The following is a 20,528-nucleotide window of genomic DNA, read 5'->3' as shown; positions in this document are numbered from 1 at the left end:
AATCAACAGTTCCCAGAGAGACAAGGGCACACAGAGCAGAGAGTAGGATCAGTACCGAAAGCTCAAGATTAAAGATTCGAGATTTCTTTATGGTCATTCCTGTGCGTACGAAACGTACGAAAAAAGAAAAAAGCCCGTACAGTACCACACAATTAAGAACAGGCCACACGGATAATAAAAGAACAAAAGCAGAGAACATATCACAGCAGCCTGAGCACAGCGTGCTAAAGCATAGCAGCACATAAAACGCTGCTGCATTCCTGTGCAGAGAAAATAAAAAAATAAAAAAATAAAAAAGTGCGGTTGTTCCATCTTTAGCCTGCAGGGAAAGCAGGGGTGAGCGAGTGTGATCGGCATCAGTGGCATCACGCTGGCATTAAACAGCGGCCCACCGCCTCGGCACAGGCGAGGAGCTGACGTCGGGTGGAGAGAGCAGATGTACGGCCACTGAGTCATCGTCCTGGGGAAGCACTGGACTCTCAGGACTGAGAGTTTTAGCTTCACTCTGTTTCCCGTCGCCACAACCACAGGAGTTTGATAAGCTTCAGAACAGCTATTAAATATTTAAAAGCTTCCTCGTGTCTGCTGATGGATGTTGGTTAAACAAAGCACTGGACCTCGATAAACGACAACAAAACAAACACACAGATGACAAGCAAGTCAATGTTGTCGCCACCTTTAATTCCACTCCTGCTTATTTCCAACAAACAGTCTCTGTCTGGATGTGCGCTGCATAACCCCCCCCACCACCACCCTTTATTCCCCCGCAACAGTGATGACTAAGCCAGCAGGAATTTCTACCTTATACACTTAAAGGGGCAGTCTACCAACTTAACGTACACTCCTCACTCCTTGAATATCAATAAATCTCGCTCTTAGTCAGCCCAGAGCGAGCATAACTCTTTACACAGTTTGATTTTTATACTTGTAAATTTGACAACAAGACATACGAGCAAAAGAAATCAAGTCTCTGAAGGAAAAAAAAGGATCGGAATTTTCTTTTCTCTCCTCAATAAACTTTTTTATTGAATATATACAGTATATGAGCCAAAAACAACCAGAATAGGAAAATGGAAACAAGGCTGCTATCAACTGGTTTACATGTAACATGTACATGTAATGTGATTTAAGATAAACCTTATCATGTAGTCAAATTATACAAATAACTCAGTGAGGTTTCTATTGGAGCCAAACATTTAATCACATTCAAACAAAGCTGCATTTTCAAATAGGGCTGCAACGGTTAATAAATTAGTAAATGAATTGTCCACTATTTTGATCATCGATCAATCGATTTCAGTGGGTTTTTGTTCCCTGAATTTTCAGCTTCTTAAATGTGAATATTTTCTTGTTTCTTTAACAAAGAAATCATTCAAACTGAACACATTTAAGATCATGATTATTTTTGAGTTTTAGGAAACACTGATCAACATTTTGGAACATTTTATGGACTAAATGACTAATTAATCGCGAAAATAATTGACAGATTAATCGATTAATTGATTGTGAAAATATTTAAAATATAATTCAAGCTATTTGCAAATCACTGGAAATAAATCATTCAGATTTTTGTTTAGAATTTATCGAAGTAAATCGAGTATGATCATTATTATATTTATATCGTGACATGAGGTCAGGATGTGATGACTTTTCCTGGTTTTAAAGGATGTTGCATTGACAATTATCATATTTTTTATGTTCAATAAATTAGTGAAGATATTAGTGAAGATAGATATTATAAATTAAAAATGACATGTATTGATTAAAAAATACATGGAACCAACACAATTATATTTAAAAAAAAGTAAATTAATAACACTCCTTTTATTTAAGCCTAATTATTTGTGTAACAGTGGAATTCTACTATTTGTATAGTCATCGTTTCTAACACACGTAAATATCCTTCATTTAACATTAAAAAGCCACAGAAATAAAACATGAAAGGTAATAAGTGGATTTTATGATCATGTAATACGGATCATCAAAAATATTGATTTGATTTATATTTATATTGAAAATTTATATTGTGATTTTTCTCTTATTGCCCAGAAATCATTTACAATATGTATTTCCTATAAACCAAAGGACATTAAGGCTGAGTGCTAGAATACTGAGAGCTGGACAAATAAATAGCTTGTTGGTGAGTAACGTATTATCTGAAAACACCAGCCTTTCAACTCTGTCAGACAGAATCTTGCAGCAGCAGGGCCAGCTGAATCCTCTAGAAGAAAGTGTTTTCCTCTGCTGTTAAATGGTCTTAGGTCACAACACTAAGGCCAGAGATATCAGCTGGGTCACTGGCAAGGAGGGAGTAAACATGTTATCAAATGCAAAACCATCCAAGGCCGGTGGAGAGCTCTGCTGAATGCCAGTTTCTCCCGGGTTCAGCACAAGGACACACACAGCACAAGACAACAACAGGTCCCTTTACGGCAAATGAAACCTCCGCTCAAGTGCTCAAAAGCAAACTGACATCACAACATGTTCACTCCAGTTAACACCTCACCTTTATTTGTTCAAGAAAACAACAACAGTTTCCGTTTTGAAGATACATAGAGCCGTCATAGGCACACATTGGGAATATGATATTCCTTCATATCTGACAGTAAAAGAAGATAAAGGTTTGACAAACACGACGAAAACGCCTCCCAGGCTGAGCAACAACACCAGCTAACACTGTGTCACATAAGAGAGATGTGAGCTGTGTGAGGATTAGGGAGTAAGAGTGTGGGCCTCCCTGTGGTGCCATGAAGACTAACCTTTCCCCAAAACAGCAGCTTGCCTTCCTGCTCATCAGTCTAATTGTAACAGTCTATCTTGCTTTGGCTTAACTCCAGTGGTAGGAGCCACTTTATAGACACAGGATCGCTAAAACCTGGGATATCAAGGGATCTCCAGTCTGGCCAAACAAGCTAGTTGGCTCTGACAACTGAAGTAAACAGCGCAGAGATATCTGACAGAGCAGGCTGTTAACAGCCTCTGATAAGCCCTGCAGAAAAGAGCGAGGTGGAAACAGAGGAGGAAACACCAGCGGAACAGCAGACAGCCAAAATCAAGACATGACACAAAGTGAAGGAATAAACGGACAGCGTGGACAGAGAGGGGCGGAGCAGCAGAAGGAAGGCTAGTTAGTGTGTTTACACAATGTTAGAAAAGGAATTACAAAACCGGACCCAGGGTCACACGGTGGTGTAGTGGTTAGCACTCTTGCCTTGCAGCGAGAAGACCAGGGTTTGAGCCCCGGTAGGAACAAGGGCCTTTCTGCATAGAGTTTGCATGTTCTCCTCGTGTGTGCATGGGTTCTCTCCGGGTTCTCCGGCTTCCTCCCTCAGTCCAAAAATATGCAATATGGGGATTAGGTAAATTGGACACTCTAAATTGACCATAGGTGTGAGAGTGAATGGTTCTCTATGTGTGTGGCCCTGCGATGGACTGGCGAACTGTCCAGGGTGTACCCCGCCTATCGCCCGATGTAGCTGAGATTGGCACAGCACCCCCCGCGACCCTCTGGTGGAGGATAAAGCGGTAGATGATGACTGACTAGACGCTGAGTACAAAACAAGGTGCATTTTCTATATAATAATTTCAGTGTGGAACACTGCCAACATATATTGTATGACACTTGTAACAAACAATACCGCTCACCAACTGTAGGGGGACCCCAAGAGCAAATCCTACTTTGTGTTACTTAAATAGAGCGCGGAAAGACAGAGTGTAACCAACGAGCCGACAGCCGACATTTGTTAGTGCCAGTACTAACAAGCTGAAAGGGGGCGGAGTGCCACCTAGTGTAGCAGAGTTGGACATGTTTAATTCAAGAAATCGATTTCAATGACTTTCTAAAGTCATTCTCAAAAAGTAACTGAGGATTTTCAAGGAGAGTATTGGTGGTGGCGGAAAGGGAGACGAAGGGACAAAAACAAGTGGCCCTCTTCAGAGAGAGCTTGCTGAAGAGCTTGTCTACTTGACATTTGTCTGACATTTCCCCTCAGTGTCCCTCCTCCTGCGTAGCGAGGGCCTCTCTATACGCATCACTGCCTGCCACTAAAAATCACCCGAAAACCTCTGCTCCAATCTGCACTTCCCTACACTGTCACTCCCACTGACTTCCACCCAGCCACAAGTACAGCACTAACCTGGCTTTTTCTTCCTTACATTACATTTACATTCACGTCTGTGGGGAATAAATCCCACACTGTTGTGGGGGAAAAGTATCTGGTGAGTGGACAAACATATGGTAAGAGTCCCTTTTGATGTTGCTCCATGAAGCACTAGTAGGCCCAGAGGCTACGGTAGTGAGCTCGGCAGACAGCGCTCCCTCCTCATGTAGTGTAATTAAAGAGGAGACGGGGCCGTATTGACTAGAAAACCACTGCATGCCCTTGAAGGAACATCTGTACTGGAGAAAAACAAGGCAATTATGCAGAGGGGTGGAGGGAGGAGAGAGGAATCTTGAGCAAGAGCGGTAAACACATCTAGTCTTTCACAAAGACAGGATGAGAAATGTTGCCTGGGATACTAACACATACTGTATCACAGACCTATTCACTGACTCCTTTACTGAAGCCTTTATCTGAAGCCTTGAGACCTCAAGGACCTCTGGATGAATGCGTTTACCCTGACCTCGGCCTGGGCCTTCGGGAGAGGTGAACTGGTTCACACAACACTCCTCCTCCACTGCCTCTCAAGTCAGACATGTGAGAACAATACCACAGGACACAGTATCAGGACGTGACTCCACAGTCATTGCACAAATGCACATTCATGAAGCTTTTGTTGTTTTAAACAATGTTATTTGTGTCAAATCCCAAAGAAATCATATCCACATTGTCAATTGTATGTAGATTAGGTGTCCAGCAGTGCACAGCGACAAACCCTTCCATCGTTCTTCAATGGAGACAGACGTGGCCATGAGGGAACGTATGATTTTCACTATTTGTTCTGAAGCTTCCCGGGGGAAAAGGAGGGCAGTGTTTGAGACTCTCAGCTAAACATGGGAGCTGTAAACAGGTTCTATGGAAAAGAAAGAAACCTTTTCCCACCATTATTTCACAGGTGTGAGAACAGAGCAGTGACTTTTCTCAGACTCTCCCAACGACGTGTGTGTGTGTGTGAATAGTTTATGCAAAGCAAACAAATGCAGGGAAATAATAGACAACGCCTGAGCTGTAGCAATGAAATCACAGCTTCACTTTCAGATCAAGTATATTAGCAACTGTAATTCACTATATTCTATCATGTTATGAGCAGCAAAATTACATTTAGACATAAACCACTAGTATAAACAGTGGTATCCTGGTCACATCGGGACAATTCACACCATCAAAGTCTGAAATAGCTTGAAACTGAACATTGTCTTAATGTTTTCTCCCTGAAGCCAACCTGGAAGTAGCTATATGTTGAATAGCCACCAGGGGGCGACTCCACTGGTGGCAAAAAGAACTGTGTATGGACTCAATCACTTCTTCAACAGAATATGTTGTCAGTTTTTGTAAATTACGTTCATGTGTAGAGGAAAATAGATGATAAAACATGCACAGCGTCATAGTTTAAAAGGTGTAAAAATGATATCGGATCATAACGGGTCATAACGGATACTCACGTTTGTGATATCGGGATCCCTATTTCTACATGGGAACCCACAATATACCCAAAAAATATTGATTGTGACAAGAGCTAATTTTTGCATAATGTAGCGACTAATTTAAAACTATGTGAGCTCTAATATCAGAATTCATGTTTGGCAAATGAATTACAAGTTATTGGGGAAATTCTGGACCCCACGACCCATCTGTGGGCCCCGACCCAGTGTTTGGGACTCATTGCCTTACAGCATGGGGTGTGCATGTTAAAAGAGAGAAGGCCAAACCAAAAAGAGAAGAGAAACAGGAATGAGAGACACAGGGTTCCAAATGTAAAAAAAAAAGTCATCATACTGTTTGGGCATCAGCTTCTTCAATGGCCGGCGAAGCTATTTTGGAGGAGCAGACCGAAGCAGTAAGATGGAAGTTAAATTACAGGTTAGGGTGCATGTTTTGTTAAAAGTGCTGTAACCTGCGGTTTCAAAACAACCCCACTGATAGGCTACATGTTACTATTTAGGCCTTGCTGGTGGCGTGTTACAATAGAAATCTGTGCCTACTGAAATAAACACTGGTAACACATACTGCATGTTATTTTCAGTTACAAAGGCTTTTCAAAACATTTCAAAAGGCTTCCCGACAGAAAAAAGACTTTCATACATACACTATATCTCAATGATCGTCATGGAGAGAGAACGCTTCCTCTGCACAAGGAGGAGAGGAAGCAACTGAGCAGGAAAACATCTGTTTCAAAGACGACATTAAGGCGTCTTTCACGGTCACATTTGCAGGTAGACGTGGGATTTCTTGACATCAGTGCAAGTGAACACAAGGAATGTCTTTGTATTAGAGCATGAGTCAAATCCAGAAATGATTGTTGGGCCAGGTTCAGTCACTGACATGGTCATTTCAAGTTTCTTAGCATAGAGTTTCCAATTTACATCAGGACAGTTGGTCGGTGTATGTGTATTAATTTTTCTGCATTTATCTTTAGAGTTATGAACAAAGCATTTAAGAAAATAGTTGGGTTTTTTTTTATTTCACCTAATACTTGACTAGGTTTTCAAAACAGTTTATCATGAAATGATGTGTTTTAGCTCTTGGAGAGTGTGTGCGTGCTAGAAATGTAACACCCCACAGTAGTAATGGCCTTGATTCTACTGTGACATAAAGATATGATATGTGTTTTCTAGGGAAGGACCAAAGAAATGTCTTTTACCTTTGTAGACCAAGAAAACTCTGAGACACACAAAAGCACAATGAATCCACTGTCTACATGTATCAGTCTGCGGCAAAGAATAAAAAGATCCCTTGTAACTTTGTTGCCTGTAAGAATCAGAAACTGTTCTATGTAGTAAATCTATAAACTTTTACAGTTCAGGAAAGACTAAACCGGCCGGTGTTTAGTCGGTGCGAGGTGGCCCCTGCAGATAATTTGCAAAGGAATCTTGGGAGTTTGGTCTTCAATAATTTGTACATATTTAACTTTTTGTCGCGACTGTAGCTCGATAGCTGACATGAAGCCTATTTTCAAATGTGGTCTATGAAAGAATCTGAGAAACTGTGAGTAAAACAAGTGAATGCCTCCTTTTCTATTTGAAGAATAATGTATGTGAACATTACTGGGAAAAAACCTCCTCAACAGTTCTCCCTCACCACAAGCCTCATCTACTGGCCCGCTTCATCTGTCTGTGTCACACTGGCTGTGGGAGGGTTTTATAAAAAGACTTGAGATGCTTACAGCTGCTCTCGTCTCAAATTCTAATGAAAAAGCAAACGCTCTCTGAAATCATCCAGAAAAACAGGAGCAGTGAAGATGTGGAACGTTGCCACAAGCTGCTCCTCGAGACGACTGAAGCAAGTGACAAATAATCACAACTGAACTAATTCAATGGATGGAATTTAAATGTCAACCGACGTTCATTTATATAAATAATATGACCCGACTGTGAACTGTTCTTTAAAAAGCATGACCCTTCAGAGAGGGCCTGAGCTAAATGAGGATGACCCGCCCCCAGATTCTTCAATATACCCCTTTTCACAGATTGCAAAAAGTCCCTAAGGCAAATATTTAACGGACATGGTCCAGACAGGTAGACGAGCTCGTTCCTTGGCAGCGCACCTTTAACCTCAACTGAGCATGCCTTTCTAATACCTGCTGCTCTATATTGCAGCCATCCTTCGCTCCACAAATAGCCTGATCTTAAGACAAGGTCTCTATCATGAACAGAGAGGAAATGTTTGCACTGGACCGCGGACAATCCGACAGGCCGACGGAAATGAAGGGAAAACACGGCGCAGATTCATGGGAGTTGTTTGCCACTGAAGAGACGCACAATTTAAGAATGTTTGTGAGACTGGAAACTACCGACCGAGATCAAAGTCACACCCGCGTTTACTGTAGTCATGTGGCACGAATGCCACCCTGATGAAGGAAGTGATTTAGAACACGTCACATTGAGATAGCTTCAGAAAACGTGAGGGTTAGGGTTGGTCACTAATAACATGAGTACCAGGCTCTGGTTGAAGACATGTCCAATGAAATATGTAACTGGCAATAGGTCAGACTATTTGTGTCTTCACCGGCTGTTTTCATCAAAACTGAAGGTGGTGAATCGCTGTTGTGAGCCAGGATGCTGAAACAGTCGGGGATCACCAAACTGGATCACGACTACACACCAGACCATAGATTCAGCTTGTGATCACTTCATATCAGGAACTATCGTTAATGACAGTGACAATGACTTTTTGTAGATTAGCATGAAAAAATCAATGATGTTTTAGTCCACTAGATGGTGCCAAGTGCTCACTAGAGCTGTTGCGCGAGTATATCGCAATATATAATACCACCCCAGTTAGGGGTGCAATGAATGTAAGTATAGTTTCCCTTAAGTTCCCCCTTAACTACCAACTGTGACGCTGTGAATCTGGATAAATATCACGTCTATTGCACATATTTCTACACTTTTTATTGTGATTGATGTGTAAGTGTTCTCTGGAGTAGAATGAGGAAAAGTTTCGAGGACGTAACACTGTGTAGTCCTGATTCAGTCTGTCAGGTTCTGTGATTTCGCTTAATCTCTGTGGATTTAACATGTGTCGTCAGTGAGTTCTTAAAGGTGACATAGAATGCTTGTATCACACATGTATGTTGGTTATGGAGGTCTACTTACATATATGAACTTGTTTTCATGATTAAAAACCTCCTAATCGCTGCAAACGAGCCGATCAAAATATCTCCTCACTGACGCTCTCGTCAACCGCGCTGTTTCAGACCAAAACCACACCCCCAGAACGTGGACTGTGTTGTGATAGGCCAGCTCTCAGATACACAGCTCCCCCTCTGGCACAGTGGATGCTCTGCATCTCAGCAGCTACAACGAGAGTAGTTCTTCTTCTTCTGCGGTTGAATGTACGCAACCGGATGTGCCCGGACTAGTGCCCGCACCAGGAGGCGCTACAGTGGTGAGAGGAGTGGTGAGGATTTCTGATGACGACATCAAATTAAGGAAGTGCCGATCCGCTTCGCAGAGCCCAGGAAAACAATACAACACTATTTTCTCAGCAGTGGCTGAACTGTTTGTTCTGAAACTTTAGGGTTTCATAAACGAGGTCATGACGCAGATACACACACAAACGCAGCGTTAATTGGAGCTTCCACCACCAGCACTGGAGCCACCATGGTGCAAACTCACTACCTGTACCACAGGAGTATCTCCTGATGCCCCTCTGAAACACATCTGTGCTGATGCGTGACAAAAAAAAGAAAATAAAACAAATATTCTTCTTCTGAAAAGAAGAAATAAAACAGCCCACATCCTTATTCAGATCTTATCAGCTCATAGACTAGTACTAGTAGATTTCAGGTTACCTTTCTGGCACTGGTTGGAGGTCCAGCAGCGGTAGTCGTAGTTGTCATTGAACGACGTCCTCTGACAAAGAGGGTTATCTTGCATGATGCCTGGACAGACGTTGCCGCACTCCTTTGCCTTCTTATTCCCATTGATAATGTTGTTGAACTCGGCGTCCATTATGAGGGACCAGTCCACCGAGTCCAAGTAGCAGAGCTCCGGGTTCTTTTCAATCCTTATGGCCCCTCGGGTGATGTTCCTCAGGTTGTACAGGCCGATGTCCTTCAGGCTGGTCATCTCGTAGATCACAAGCGCGTAGTTGTAGAAGAGATTGCGTCCACGGATGACGCTGAGGTTGGGGAAGAGCGTGCTGAGACTGTCCAGGCCTGAGACGCGGAACAGCAGCAAGTGGTCCGTGATGACGGTGAGTTTAGGGAAGCTGAGCGAGCGGAACAAGTCCTGCTGCATGTTGTTGGTCTTGTCGTTGATGAGGAGGATGTGCAGGTAGCCCTCCACCACCGTACAGTTCTCAAGCCGCTTGAACTCGCTGATCTCATTTCGGATGTCAAAACCCGGACTACAAACTGGACAGAAAAAAAACATGAAGATCATTATTAACTTAATAGAAATAAATAAAGATAGACAATCCAAATAGCATGTATAATAAAATAGAGCATTTTTTTTCCAAACGAGGACCTACTTTGTGACATTTATTTTGAAAAGGTAAACCTGACATTATCAATAGATGTGTTTGAAAAATGAACAACAACTTCCTTTTAAGCATGATATTTAAAACATAAAGTCGTCCGACAGGAGGGTGGGAAATACAACGTCGCTCCATATGGATTAGGACACAGATTACCTTTGCCGAGACATTCTTTTATTAATCTTTAATAATCTTCTTAAAGAATGCAATTTTGTTATTCAACATGCCAAAGGTACTACTCTGACATACAGTACATACAAATACGTAACAACAAGTATGTGTAAGTGTTGACACGCCGTGTCATTACATCGTATAAAAGAAGACAACGTCTGCCTGGAGTGTTTGTTCTCCAGTAGGTTTCATTATTCTAACAGGGGAGAGGGATTATCATCGGGATCAGCTGAGGTGAACGCATCCCTAATTAAGAGGTGAAGTGGGGGCGGAATTGTTATTCAGTTTCAGGTGGAGCTTCACAAGCTGACATGTCAGTGCTTCTACTGTATCAGGCACAAGCTCCATGTTCCTCAGTCAAATGTTTGGTCTGTCGCCTCAAATGACCTGGTGTTTGAATAAGCCATTCCTCTGAGCTTGGAAAACAACACTTGAAACCACAGCGCCTGGAGCGCCACCCTTCCTCCCTCCCTCCACAAACACACACAAACACACACTCCCTCACAAAAAAAACACCGACAACACAAAACAACATTTACTTGTGATCAATCAGCTCTAACTCTATTGCACCAATCGCTTATTACACTTGAGCATTAATGGTTAACAATATCCTGATGATGTTATTATGGGCTGCTGCAGCATCAAACCCTCACTGGCCTTTCAAACAAGCTCAAGTGACCTCTCTTTGACCCCAACCATCCATGTGTTTATCTGATCTAAGTTTAATTCAAAACAATTAATGACATAAAGGTGGATATTGTTACCAAAAGGTTCGGTTGAGGTCACATTTGTACCACATTTGTAATATTTGTAACAATTTATTAAAAGTTACTTTAGCTATTTTCCATGTATTCATTCATTACCTGCAGCAAATAGACTGTTATGGGTCTGTATGTTTGTTTGTTTGTTTGTTTGTTTGTTTGTGAGCATAGATAGAAATGATTGCCCATTGAAAAAAGTATTAGATTTTGGTAACGATCTGGTAATAGATCTGGATTCAGATTTATTTATTTTTTTTACAATTTTCGTTTTACAGGCAAGTGTAAGTGAGCTGCCTTGGTAGGGTACGCTCTCTGACTGCATGCCCTAATGAAATTATTATTATCATAATAGTGATAATAATAATAACAACAATAACAATAATAAACCAACATTGAGACATCATTTATTATACCATTTACTTTTAACAATTTCAGTCATCTACCCAGTTTTTTAATTAAATTTACACTTAGGCCCTGTGTGTGTGGGTTTTCTCCCACAGTCCAAAAACACGCAGAGGTTAAATGCACACTTGTGATGAGTTGTTTGTCTCTGTGTGTTTGGCCTGAGTGTGACCCCACTTTACGTACCTATGTCCCTCATGTGGACGATTAAGTGACACACAATGAATGACGGAATGATTTCACGTAGTGTAAGTCATTTGAAAGTTATTTCAACCACTGACATTTGACCTAATTCACTACACAGAAATGTTAACCAACTCTTAAACCCCCTTTGCTTTCCTAAATGTTTTTAACGTTTGTGTTATATTTAACTGATAAAATAGTGAAAATATTACATACATCAAATCAAATTGTATTTTTTAGAAACTATGCTAGTTGTTTTGACATAGCATAGCTCTAAGCAATATGTGCACGTATCTCTGGGTCAAATGTTCTTCTTTAACTCCATTGTAAATATTTAATGCACTGGTAGACACTGCGGCAAACAGGTAGCATATTATTTTAAACTGTCTAAAAGAAGGCTCAACAGTCAGCACAGGAAACGCTTTGAGATGTAAGCTCCTTGGTTAAACCTGTTATGTTCTTACAGAGGCTTAGGACGCCATGGCAGTGAGCGACACTGTCCAATGAGACAAACAGCCATGTTTTCAATCAGAGTTTTTGATCCTTGTCAAAACACTGTCTCACCATCACAGCTAAACTGTCTCTGGTCCCCAAGAAAACACACGTTATATTTCAACGAGAGGAAAAACAAACATAAACATCACATGTGCTCTCTTCGTCAACATTCAGTGAAAGGACATGAGCGTGCTCTGAAAATGACCTCGCCAGTAAATGAACACCACTTCAGTGGAGACAAAATAAAGGCCCTGTTCGGTGTTCTTTGTTCAAACTAGTCCACCAAAAATAGAAGCTGCATTGTTTACAGGGATGAATGGGCTGCATTCGCTTCTGTTTCACTTCCCCACATTTAGAGCAGGAGCGATTACACCGGGAGAAAATAGTATTCGCTTTCTCCAATCAACACCAATGCCCCTGGGATGCACTCGTGAGCCATTGGGCTGCATGTCTTCTTTGTTTCATTGAGAATTTCCCTCCAGCTTCTCCAGCAGCCGGAGAGAGGGAGGAGGGGCGGAGCCACTCGAACACAACGACTAATTTGTTTGTTAGTAAAGAGAAACTCTCGGCTCCACTTCCTGATGAGGGCATTAATAAAAGCAGTGGGTGTCTGGCAAGAGAATAGAAAAGGGAGGGGGCGAGGAGATGCCGTGGTGAGAGAGGGATCAGGTTTAAAAAAGGCTTTGCTATCGGAAGTGGAAAACCAGGAGGACGAGAAAACACTTAATGCAAGCAAATGTAGTTTTTGAGCAGTTCTCCCACTGTTTTAATAAAACTTGAAATAGATTTTCCCTCAATGTTGGAAACAAAAGAGTAAGAGAACGGAATGGTGGATGGAAATGGGGGGAAAACTCCTCTTTGTGTTCTTCTCATTAGGCATGTTAAGTACCAGGAATTCCAATCATTTCCTTGAGAAAGAACTGAGTAGGTTTCTGCCTCAAACTAAGCCTCCAGGCTTCTCTGGTTCTTGTTGTGAAGACAACAAAGCTAAAATAAGATTTGGATACCCAAACCATTCATGCATCATTACATAAACAAAAAAGTGCTCGGGCAAAAACACATTTTGAACCTTGACAATAATGACCCAGGAATGATGTGGGTAATTTTAGTGCCAGTGTCCACAGGGAGGAATGAGCCTGTATTTGCCTGTCTCCCTCTCCCTCTGTCTCTCTCTCTGTCCCTTTGCTCTTCACACTGCTGGGTAAACATTCATATCTCCACAGCATATTGGGATCCATCAGCTCATGTGTAAGACTGATAAACCTTGCCCTTGCACTCTGTAGAAATGTCGCCCCACAAACACACGCACAGACTCACAGACACCATTAATCTTTACTTAACCACAGTTAAATAAAAGGAGAACTGACAATCGTTTGTCATCAATCATTTATTGTCTCTTTTTATGGATTTTACTTTACTCTATGTATTTAATTTATTGAGTATTTCAATCGACTACGTCGACACGGCAGAAAAGTATTTCATCTAGAATCTTATCAACTGCTTTTGCTAACAGTAGCTAACAAAGGCTAGCCTGAGATCCACTCGTTCTTGGTTGGAGCTGTAATGACACTAAGTCCTGCTTTCTGCGCATGCTCAAGTCAGAGGTGGACCCCTGACCCGGATCCTCCAGAGATTATAATGCTGCTGTTAATACATCTCACCCTGACAATGACCCACTGTGTCCGTCATGTCAACAGCAGACTCCAGATTATGTCCACACACAAATTCCCAGACATTACCTGGAGTTCATGTCTGAAAGCCACTTAAGACCTCAGTCCTGGACGATCTGGAAGGACTGAAGGCTACTTACTATAAAAAGAGAGGAGAGTAATGTAGACCTGAGGGTAGACTATAGCCATGATATTGGGATTTCTATTTTACCTGTGGAAGTCGGGTGCTGCAGCTACCTGGGAAATTAGGTCTACGTCTGCTGAAGAGTTTATGATTGTCAGGGGCCAAACTAAAGGCACAGAAGGCATTAAAAATGAGAAAACTGAACTACTGGCTCTGGTTTATATGACACTACATGGGGGATAAAAAGATCTTTGAGCTGATGCTGCATTCCATTTGTAGTCAGAACTCGGAATTTGAGGTGCTGCTGGATTGCATGACATGTTTCGTTTTGTCCACAAACCACAAAATTATTGAATTTCTTTGTTATATGGAGCAAATAATACAAGAAAAATCTGGAACATTCAAAATGATGAATAAGATAGTCAACAATTAGTTTAGCAATGAATTAATCGATTAATTGTTTCAGCCCTAGAACATACTACACAACAATAAAGGACTAAGAATCAGGGACAAAAAATACTTGAACAAACCCAGTCAACATTTTCTGCACATTGCCATGATTATTCATCCACTCATCATCTTAGAAAACAAATAATAATCAGCAGTTTTACAAGCGCTACGTGCAACCATGCACTAGTGCCAGTGTCAGCAGAGACTGACTGCTTTTTGCACTTGATCCTTCCAGCTTGGAACATCATCAAAACAAGCTTCACACAAATAACCAAACGTGCAGGGGTACTGAGCCGTCCTTGGGGCAGGGGATATAAAAGATCCATGAATAAATGGGTTGGCTCTGCATGAGTCTGGGCACACACTTTATAAACCATGCATTTAACGCCTGTGCCCTCAGATTTGTAAACTGTGCCCTTGGAGCATGCACAAAAAAACTACTTGATTTGTGAAAAAAAAAAAAAAAAAAGGAAAAGTGCAGTAAATACAGCATAACACAATAAAAGCAAAACCCTGGCATGTGCATGCTGTAAATTGTCTGGGTGCTGAAACGCCCTCATACTTTTAATTTTCAAGAAACAGCAAAAACAAGGTTTGAGGCTTTCACAGAAACACTGCAGTTCCCAGGGTCTTAGCCAAAAGTGCCAGTTAAAGCTGATCAGATGAGCCACAAAGTATTTAATATACACATTTAAGAATCACGTGGTTAAACTCAAAAGTTGGATTTACATATTGTCGCATATTGTCATTCTCCTGCTAAAATAAAGAAAGTGTTTTAATTAAATGTAATAGTTTTTATTCTTTCTATTTGTTCAGAACATTATCTAATTTAATGCAAGTGTCAAGTTTAATATTGGTATAAAGTTAAATGAACCATTATTAGCGGCAAACAAAATTCCACGACAGTCCGGTTCTTGTGGGAGCAGTGAGGGAGCCTGTTGTCACTGCACAGTCATATCTCCTCACACCTGCCACATCAACTGGCTCTAATCCCCAACATACTGGAAGTCATCTGACTGGCAGTCTGGTGGGCCACTTCCCCTCAGTGGACCTAACTTCAAACACTCCGGCTCAGATATCAGCAAAACCCCAAACAGTAACACGACACTCCCCATCATAACAAGTCTCACACAAAGACTCCCCTGCTCCCAAACATGAGGGCGGGAGGGAGGGCGCGAGGTACAGACTGCACACTTTAACCCCCATCACTTTCAATAACAAACATTTACTCTATGCATTAAATCAACATTATTTATTTTAAATGACTGTAATTGAAGTATACAGATACGAAATGCAGCTACTATATAATAATTTCAATTTAAATTGTAATCCAGCTACTGAAGTGCATCAGTCTTAATCTGAAGCTTTGTTTGCTGCTGCACACCTGTCTTATTATCCTTTATTACAGCAATCACACATGACCAGGTCAAGCTTCATTCATTCATTCAATTCCAAACCGTAAAATGAGGTTCTAAATATAATTCTAGTGAGTATTGGTCCAATAATGTGACTCAGTTTGTTTACACTGCCATGTTGGCAGGAAAAGTTCACTGTGCACCTTAAATCCACAGAGATCGAACAATACATCACAGAACCTGACAGACCCAATATATCTGACCCTGATACTGCCCCCTGGGTGCTTTACTCTAGCATGGAAACAGCTGGAGAGAACATCATTCCATTCATCTTTCTTCAAACTTTCCCTCAATTACAGCATATGAAACAACAGATTGCAGCTAGTTAGCATCTGATTCTGCACCTTATATGAATGAATCACAAATCCTTTGCCCATGGATTCCAAAATCACTGAATTAGATAACGGCAAAAAAGTAAATTCCCATACGATCCTAAATGTAGGGATGGCACCATTCCACTTTTTCAGATACCAATATCACAAACTTGAGAATGTACCATTACTGACATCAGTCCGATACATTAACTTTAGACTTTTTAAACAATGAAACTGTTCAAAGCACAATTTTGGTAAGCATTTCAAAGACATAATTCTCCAAATGTGTAATTATGCTCCCATAACGAAGAAATGCTGTAGCTGATTTTTATTTCCATTTTTACAGTCTGTGCTAGTGAAGCATGCGATAAATATTGAAAATTGAATACATTGATTCTCAATCTTTTTTTCTCTTTTGGCACAGATGGGTCTGCCATTTTTAGACTCGTCTAGTTTAGTCTAGGATCACTGGGTTTATATCATGATAACTCATTTCATTTTTGAATTCCCATTTCGATTGTCTACGTGGGATCATGAATGATATACTGTCAATCATTTGTTTGCAACATACCACAATAAGGCCTTATTGTCAAAGTTTAATAATGACAATATGAAGGCAACAATAACTAGTAAATGCTTAAATCCAGGATTTTCCACCGAGGTCACATGCCTGATGCTACAAACTTGCCTATAGTGCTAGTTATCGATTTAGCGCAAGTTGATATTTGAGGTAGATTCACACCACGGAAGAGTTGCCTGTGTTGTTTTCGCAATTACGTCTCAGTCCTTAAGATGTATGCGGAGATGTGCTGTTCTACGCTACACGCGCATGACATAGCGCATGCACACTGGTGCGCGAATGTTGTAGACAAAGCTCACAGGGAACGGAAAATATTTCCACACCAGTGATTTCACAGAAGCGGGAGGGGGTTTGATGTTGGTCGATGTGTCGCCCTTATCAGCAGTTGCCGTGGTTACTATTAGTTGGCAGCATCTTCAGGTTAGCAGGAGCACGTTAAGTGTAGTCATGCTACAATGGCTACATCCACAAAACTGTGTTTTTCCACGCCTGCAGGACTCCTTTGCTTTCGATGGTCGAGATTGTGACTTCATTTTAATCAATATTACAATGGAGGAATAAATGAATGTGAGCAATCATGTGAGCTACGTTGACTTATTTATGTATCTGTCAATAAAAGATGGTTATTGGTAGATACTGAAGGCTGTGATATATCAGTATTGGTATGGAACGAGGAAAAAGTGGTATGAAACATCCCTGTTATCTAGTGAATTCTCTCCTCGGGACTGACTTACATGCAGTTCTTGATGAACAGCTTTCATCTGTTACAGTAAGTGCCCCCCATTGGAAGAGCTAACATTTACAATTATCTTACAAATTGTACAATACTCCGCGGGTCATTAAACCAGCAGCCCGTGATGATGTATGTGCGGCTGGCCAGAGACCGCATTAGAGCAAATCCAATGATGGGCCACTTGAAATAAAGTGTTTAATTAAGCATTGTAAACCTCAGCTGGCAGGCTGCAGGAGCTGCAGGAGCTGCAGGACAGCATTTGTCTACACCCTCACAAACTAGCCCAGTGACACACTTTCACATCCTTACACAGGGGTGAGCCACTGACTCAGGCTGTCATGCCGAGTCCTGTTGCGGTACACACACACACACACAGAGGCAGAGCGCTGCTTAACAAACCCTCATGCATGTACACAAACACCCGCACACACACCACAGAGATAAAAACTACTGCTAAAAAACCTCAGAAACAAATCGGTAAACGGTTATAAAGTAAAAGATACACATGCGTTGATATGTACATCCTGGTCGCTAGTCCATCACAGGGCCAACACACAGACATCAACAACTATTCACTCTCACATTCACATCTATGTGGATGAAAACTGGAGAACCCAGAGAAAACCAATGCCAACTCCACACAGAACGTCAAACCGACGGCCTTGCCTTGATGCAACAAGGTTAGCCACACCCGCGCCGCCGCGTGAGCCACTGTGTCAATATTGAAGCAAACAATCAGTTAAATGAATTACTATATTGTTATTTCCACTCCCAACAAAAGACTCTTACAAGACTCACCTTCAATAGTTGTTTTTGTAGCTAGCAACGCTCACGACGCTCTTTGCTAACAAGTGCAGCTAGTCTCGAGAGCACAGTGACTTTTACAAGAAATGCTAGCAAGCAGCTAGCTTCTTTGCTACATGGCAACTAGCAGCTAGCTTCAGAGCGAAACTTAAAGCTGTAAATGTGCAACTTTCCAATGCAAAACAAAAGTCCATGACATTCACACCACAGTAAAATAAGTTGACACAATGATGATTGAGACTATCAGCTATGTTTCTCATTATAGTGTTGCTTTTGTGTCTGTGGTGACACGGACATGCGTTTTGAATCATGACTGATGGAGAGTATAACAGCTATAGCCGTAAAGTGGGAGGGTCATTTTAGTTTATGCAATTATCCTTACTTCTCTGAGTGAGAATATGGAATATGGACCTGGGACCATCCTTTCTCTAGCAAAACCAGAGCAGATGAAGAAGAAGAAATCCAGGTGTTCACACGGGTCTTATGTTCCCACTGGAGTCGAACTGAGCCGAAGCCGATAAAAACCTGCAAGCACTGCAAAGTCGCTTGACCCAGGAAGTGAATGCAGATTGAACACATTCCCAAAGGTGAAAAACCAGTTTAAACCTAGGATTAAATGGGATTGTTCACCAGTGAGAATGGGGTAGCTGCACACCCCTAATTGCTACAGGGCATCAATCCCAAAATGCAGTGGGGGAACTTCAGGGACAGATTGACAGCAGTCATATCTGAGCCAGTCATCACAAGGAGAGAGAGCTGTTCTGTAAGACGCTGTGGCCCAAAGGGAATGGTAGACAGGTTTCCTGTCAAACACAGTGTTTGCTGACATTTGATTATTCATGTCACCATTCAAGTTTTCCAGAGCAGCATGTCCGTTCATAAATAACTCAACAAGAACACATGGTGTGTGTGCCCTCAGGACGCAGGACAGGGGTTGTCTGTACTCACACAACCCGTATGCACCAGCATTGTTGGTGGCATATCTATTTAGAGCTCTAATGTTGTAGTTCTGGTGCCAAACGATGAAGTTCTGCACGCCGGTTTATAGAGGACACAATTAAACCGTAAAGAAACTACTCGAGGCTACTCGACCTCCAATCAACAAACCAAGTCTGTTTCTCTTCAAATGTATTTGTGCACGTTCTATTTCCAAACACCTGTATCTTCTTCACACTCACTCCCTCCCTTTTTTTAGAGACTTGTTTGCTGCGTACTTGAGTGCCATGATGGCATGGAAAGTTTGCTGCAGTGCAAAGTTAAAAGGAGGCTTAATTACATTTTATAGGTGTGGACAGATTATCAAAAGGAGCAGAGGGAAAAAAAAAAAGCTTTCAACCCCTGACAGAGCCTGTGAGAATCTGGGATTTTCCATTAAGTGATGACAGAAGGAGTGCTGGGCAATGATCCAATAACAACATGTATAATTTTCTTCAGTAGCAACATAACAAGGTTAAATGTATATCAAAATAATGTTTATGCACTGTGGAGACATACTTGAATATGAATCTTTTACTGCTGATATATTTCTGTCCACATGGACGTTTACCATAATTAATCTCCAACTCAGGAGCAAACATGTATCTTTATTTGTCTGACATTTGTTGTGATGTTGATTCATGTGATAACAACGTTGACCAATATCATCCAGCCCTAATCAGACGCTAGAAATATCGCCCCCAGCCCTCGACGAGCGATAAACTGGCGAGATACATTCCTCTCTTGATATTCACCACAGCCATTGTCTCCGAGTGTCTTTGTTCTGGATGCCCTGATGTATTAAACACCACAGCGAGTCAAGATCTGACAGCAAGCACCCCAACTGTGTTCATGGGTGTCTCACTGAAGCTTGGACGAGAAAGCAGAGAAATAAACCCCCACACTGGCTGTGCTCCAACCAAAATGGTCAGTAGGATTTTAAGTTTGTCTTTTTCTATTTGAATGCTAATAGAGGTCAAACTATGTCTCATTCTCTTGTCTAGTTGTCTCCAACATCACCACACACACACACACACACACACGTATCCCCCTCTGGAAAAAGCAGAATCGCTACAACAGACGTGTTGTCCACTGATGTGAAAACACAGACACAAAGACACTGAGCTCCGGTGCAAAGATCCACCTGAGGAGGTCTTAAAGTTTAACAAGCGTCCTCTGGTGACTGTTTAACACATTCAAGTGAAAGTCAGATTCAGAGTCACAGCTTTCAGCAGAAATGAAACCTATATGAACTCAGAAAGAATGATTGAATATCTGTTTTCACTATGCAGACTATGTTAAGTTTTTGTAA

At 41.5% G+C, this 20,528-nt stretch overlaps 1 protein-coding gene across 2 annotated transcripts in view; it reads right to left on the bottom strand.

Annotated features, from left to right (window-relative positions):
• Window positions 1-20,528, bottom strand: part of igf1ra (insulin-like growth factor 1a receptor) — an 89,986-nt gene that overhangs the window by 67,409 nt on the left and 2,049 nt on the right. For both annotated transcript variants that reach the window (XM_044035572.1, XM_044035573.1), the window contains one exon: window positions 9,454-10,017. In XM_044035572.1, the coding sequence (XP_043891507.1) occupies window positions 9,454-10,017 (564 nt within the window). The remainder of the gene's footprint in view (window positions 1-9,453; window positions 10,018-20,528) is intronic.

Source organism: Solea senegalensis, linkage group LG10 (genome assembly GCF_019176455.1).
Source record: "Solea senegalensis isolate Sse05_10M linkage group LG10, IFAPA_SoseM_1, whole genome shotgun sequence".
Taxonomy (NCBI): domain Eukaryota; kingdom Metazoa; phylum Chordata; class Actinopteri; order Pleuronectiformes; family Soleidae; genus Solea; species Solea senegalensis.
Note: the sequence above shows the minus strand (reverse complement) of the source record. Positions and strands in the feature narration are given on the sequence as shown.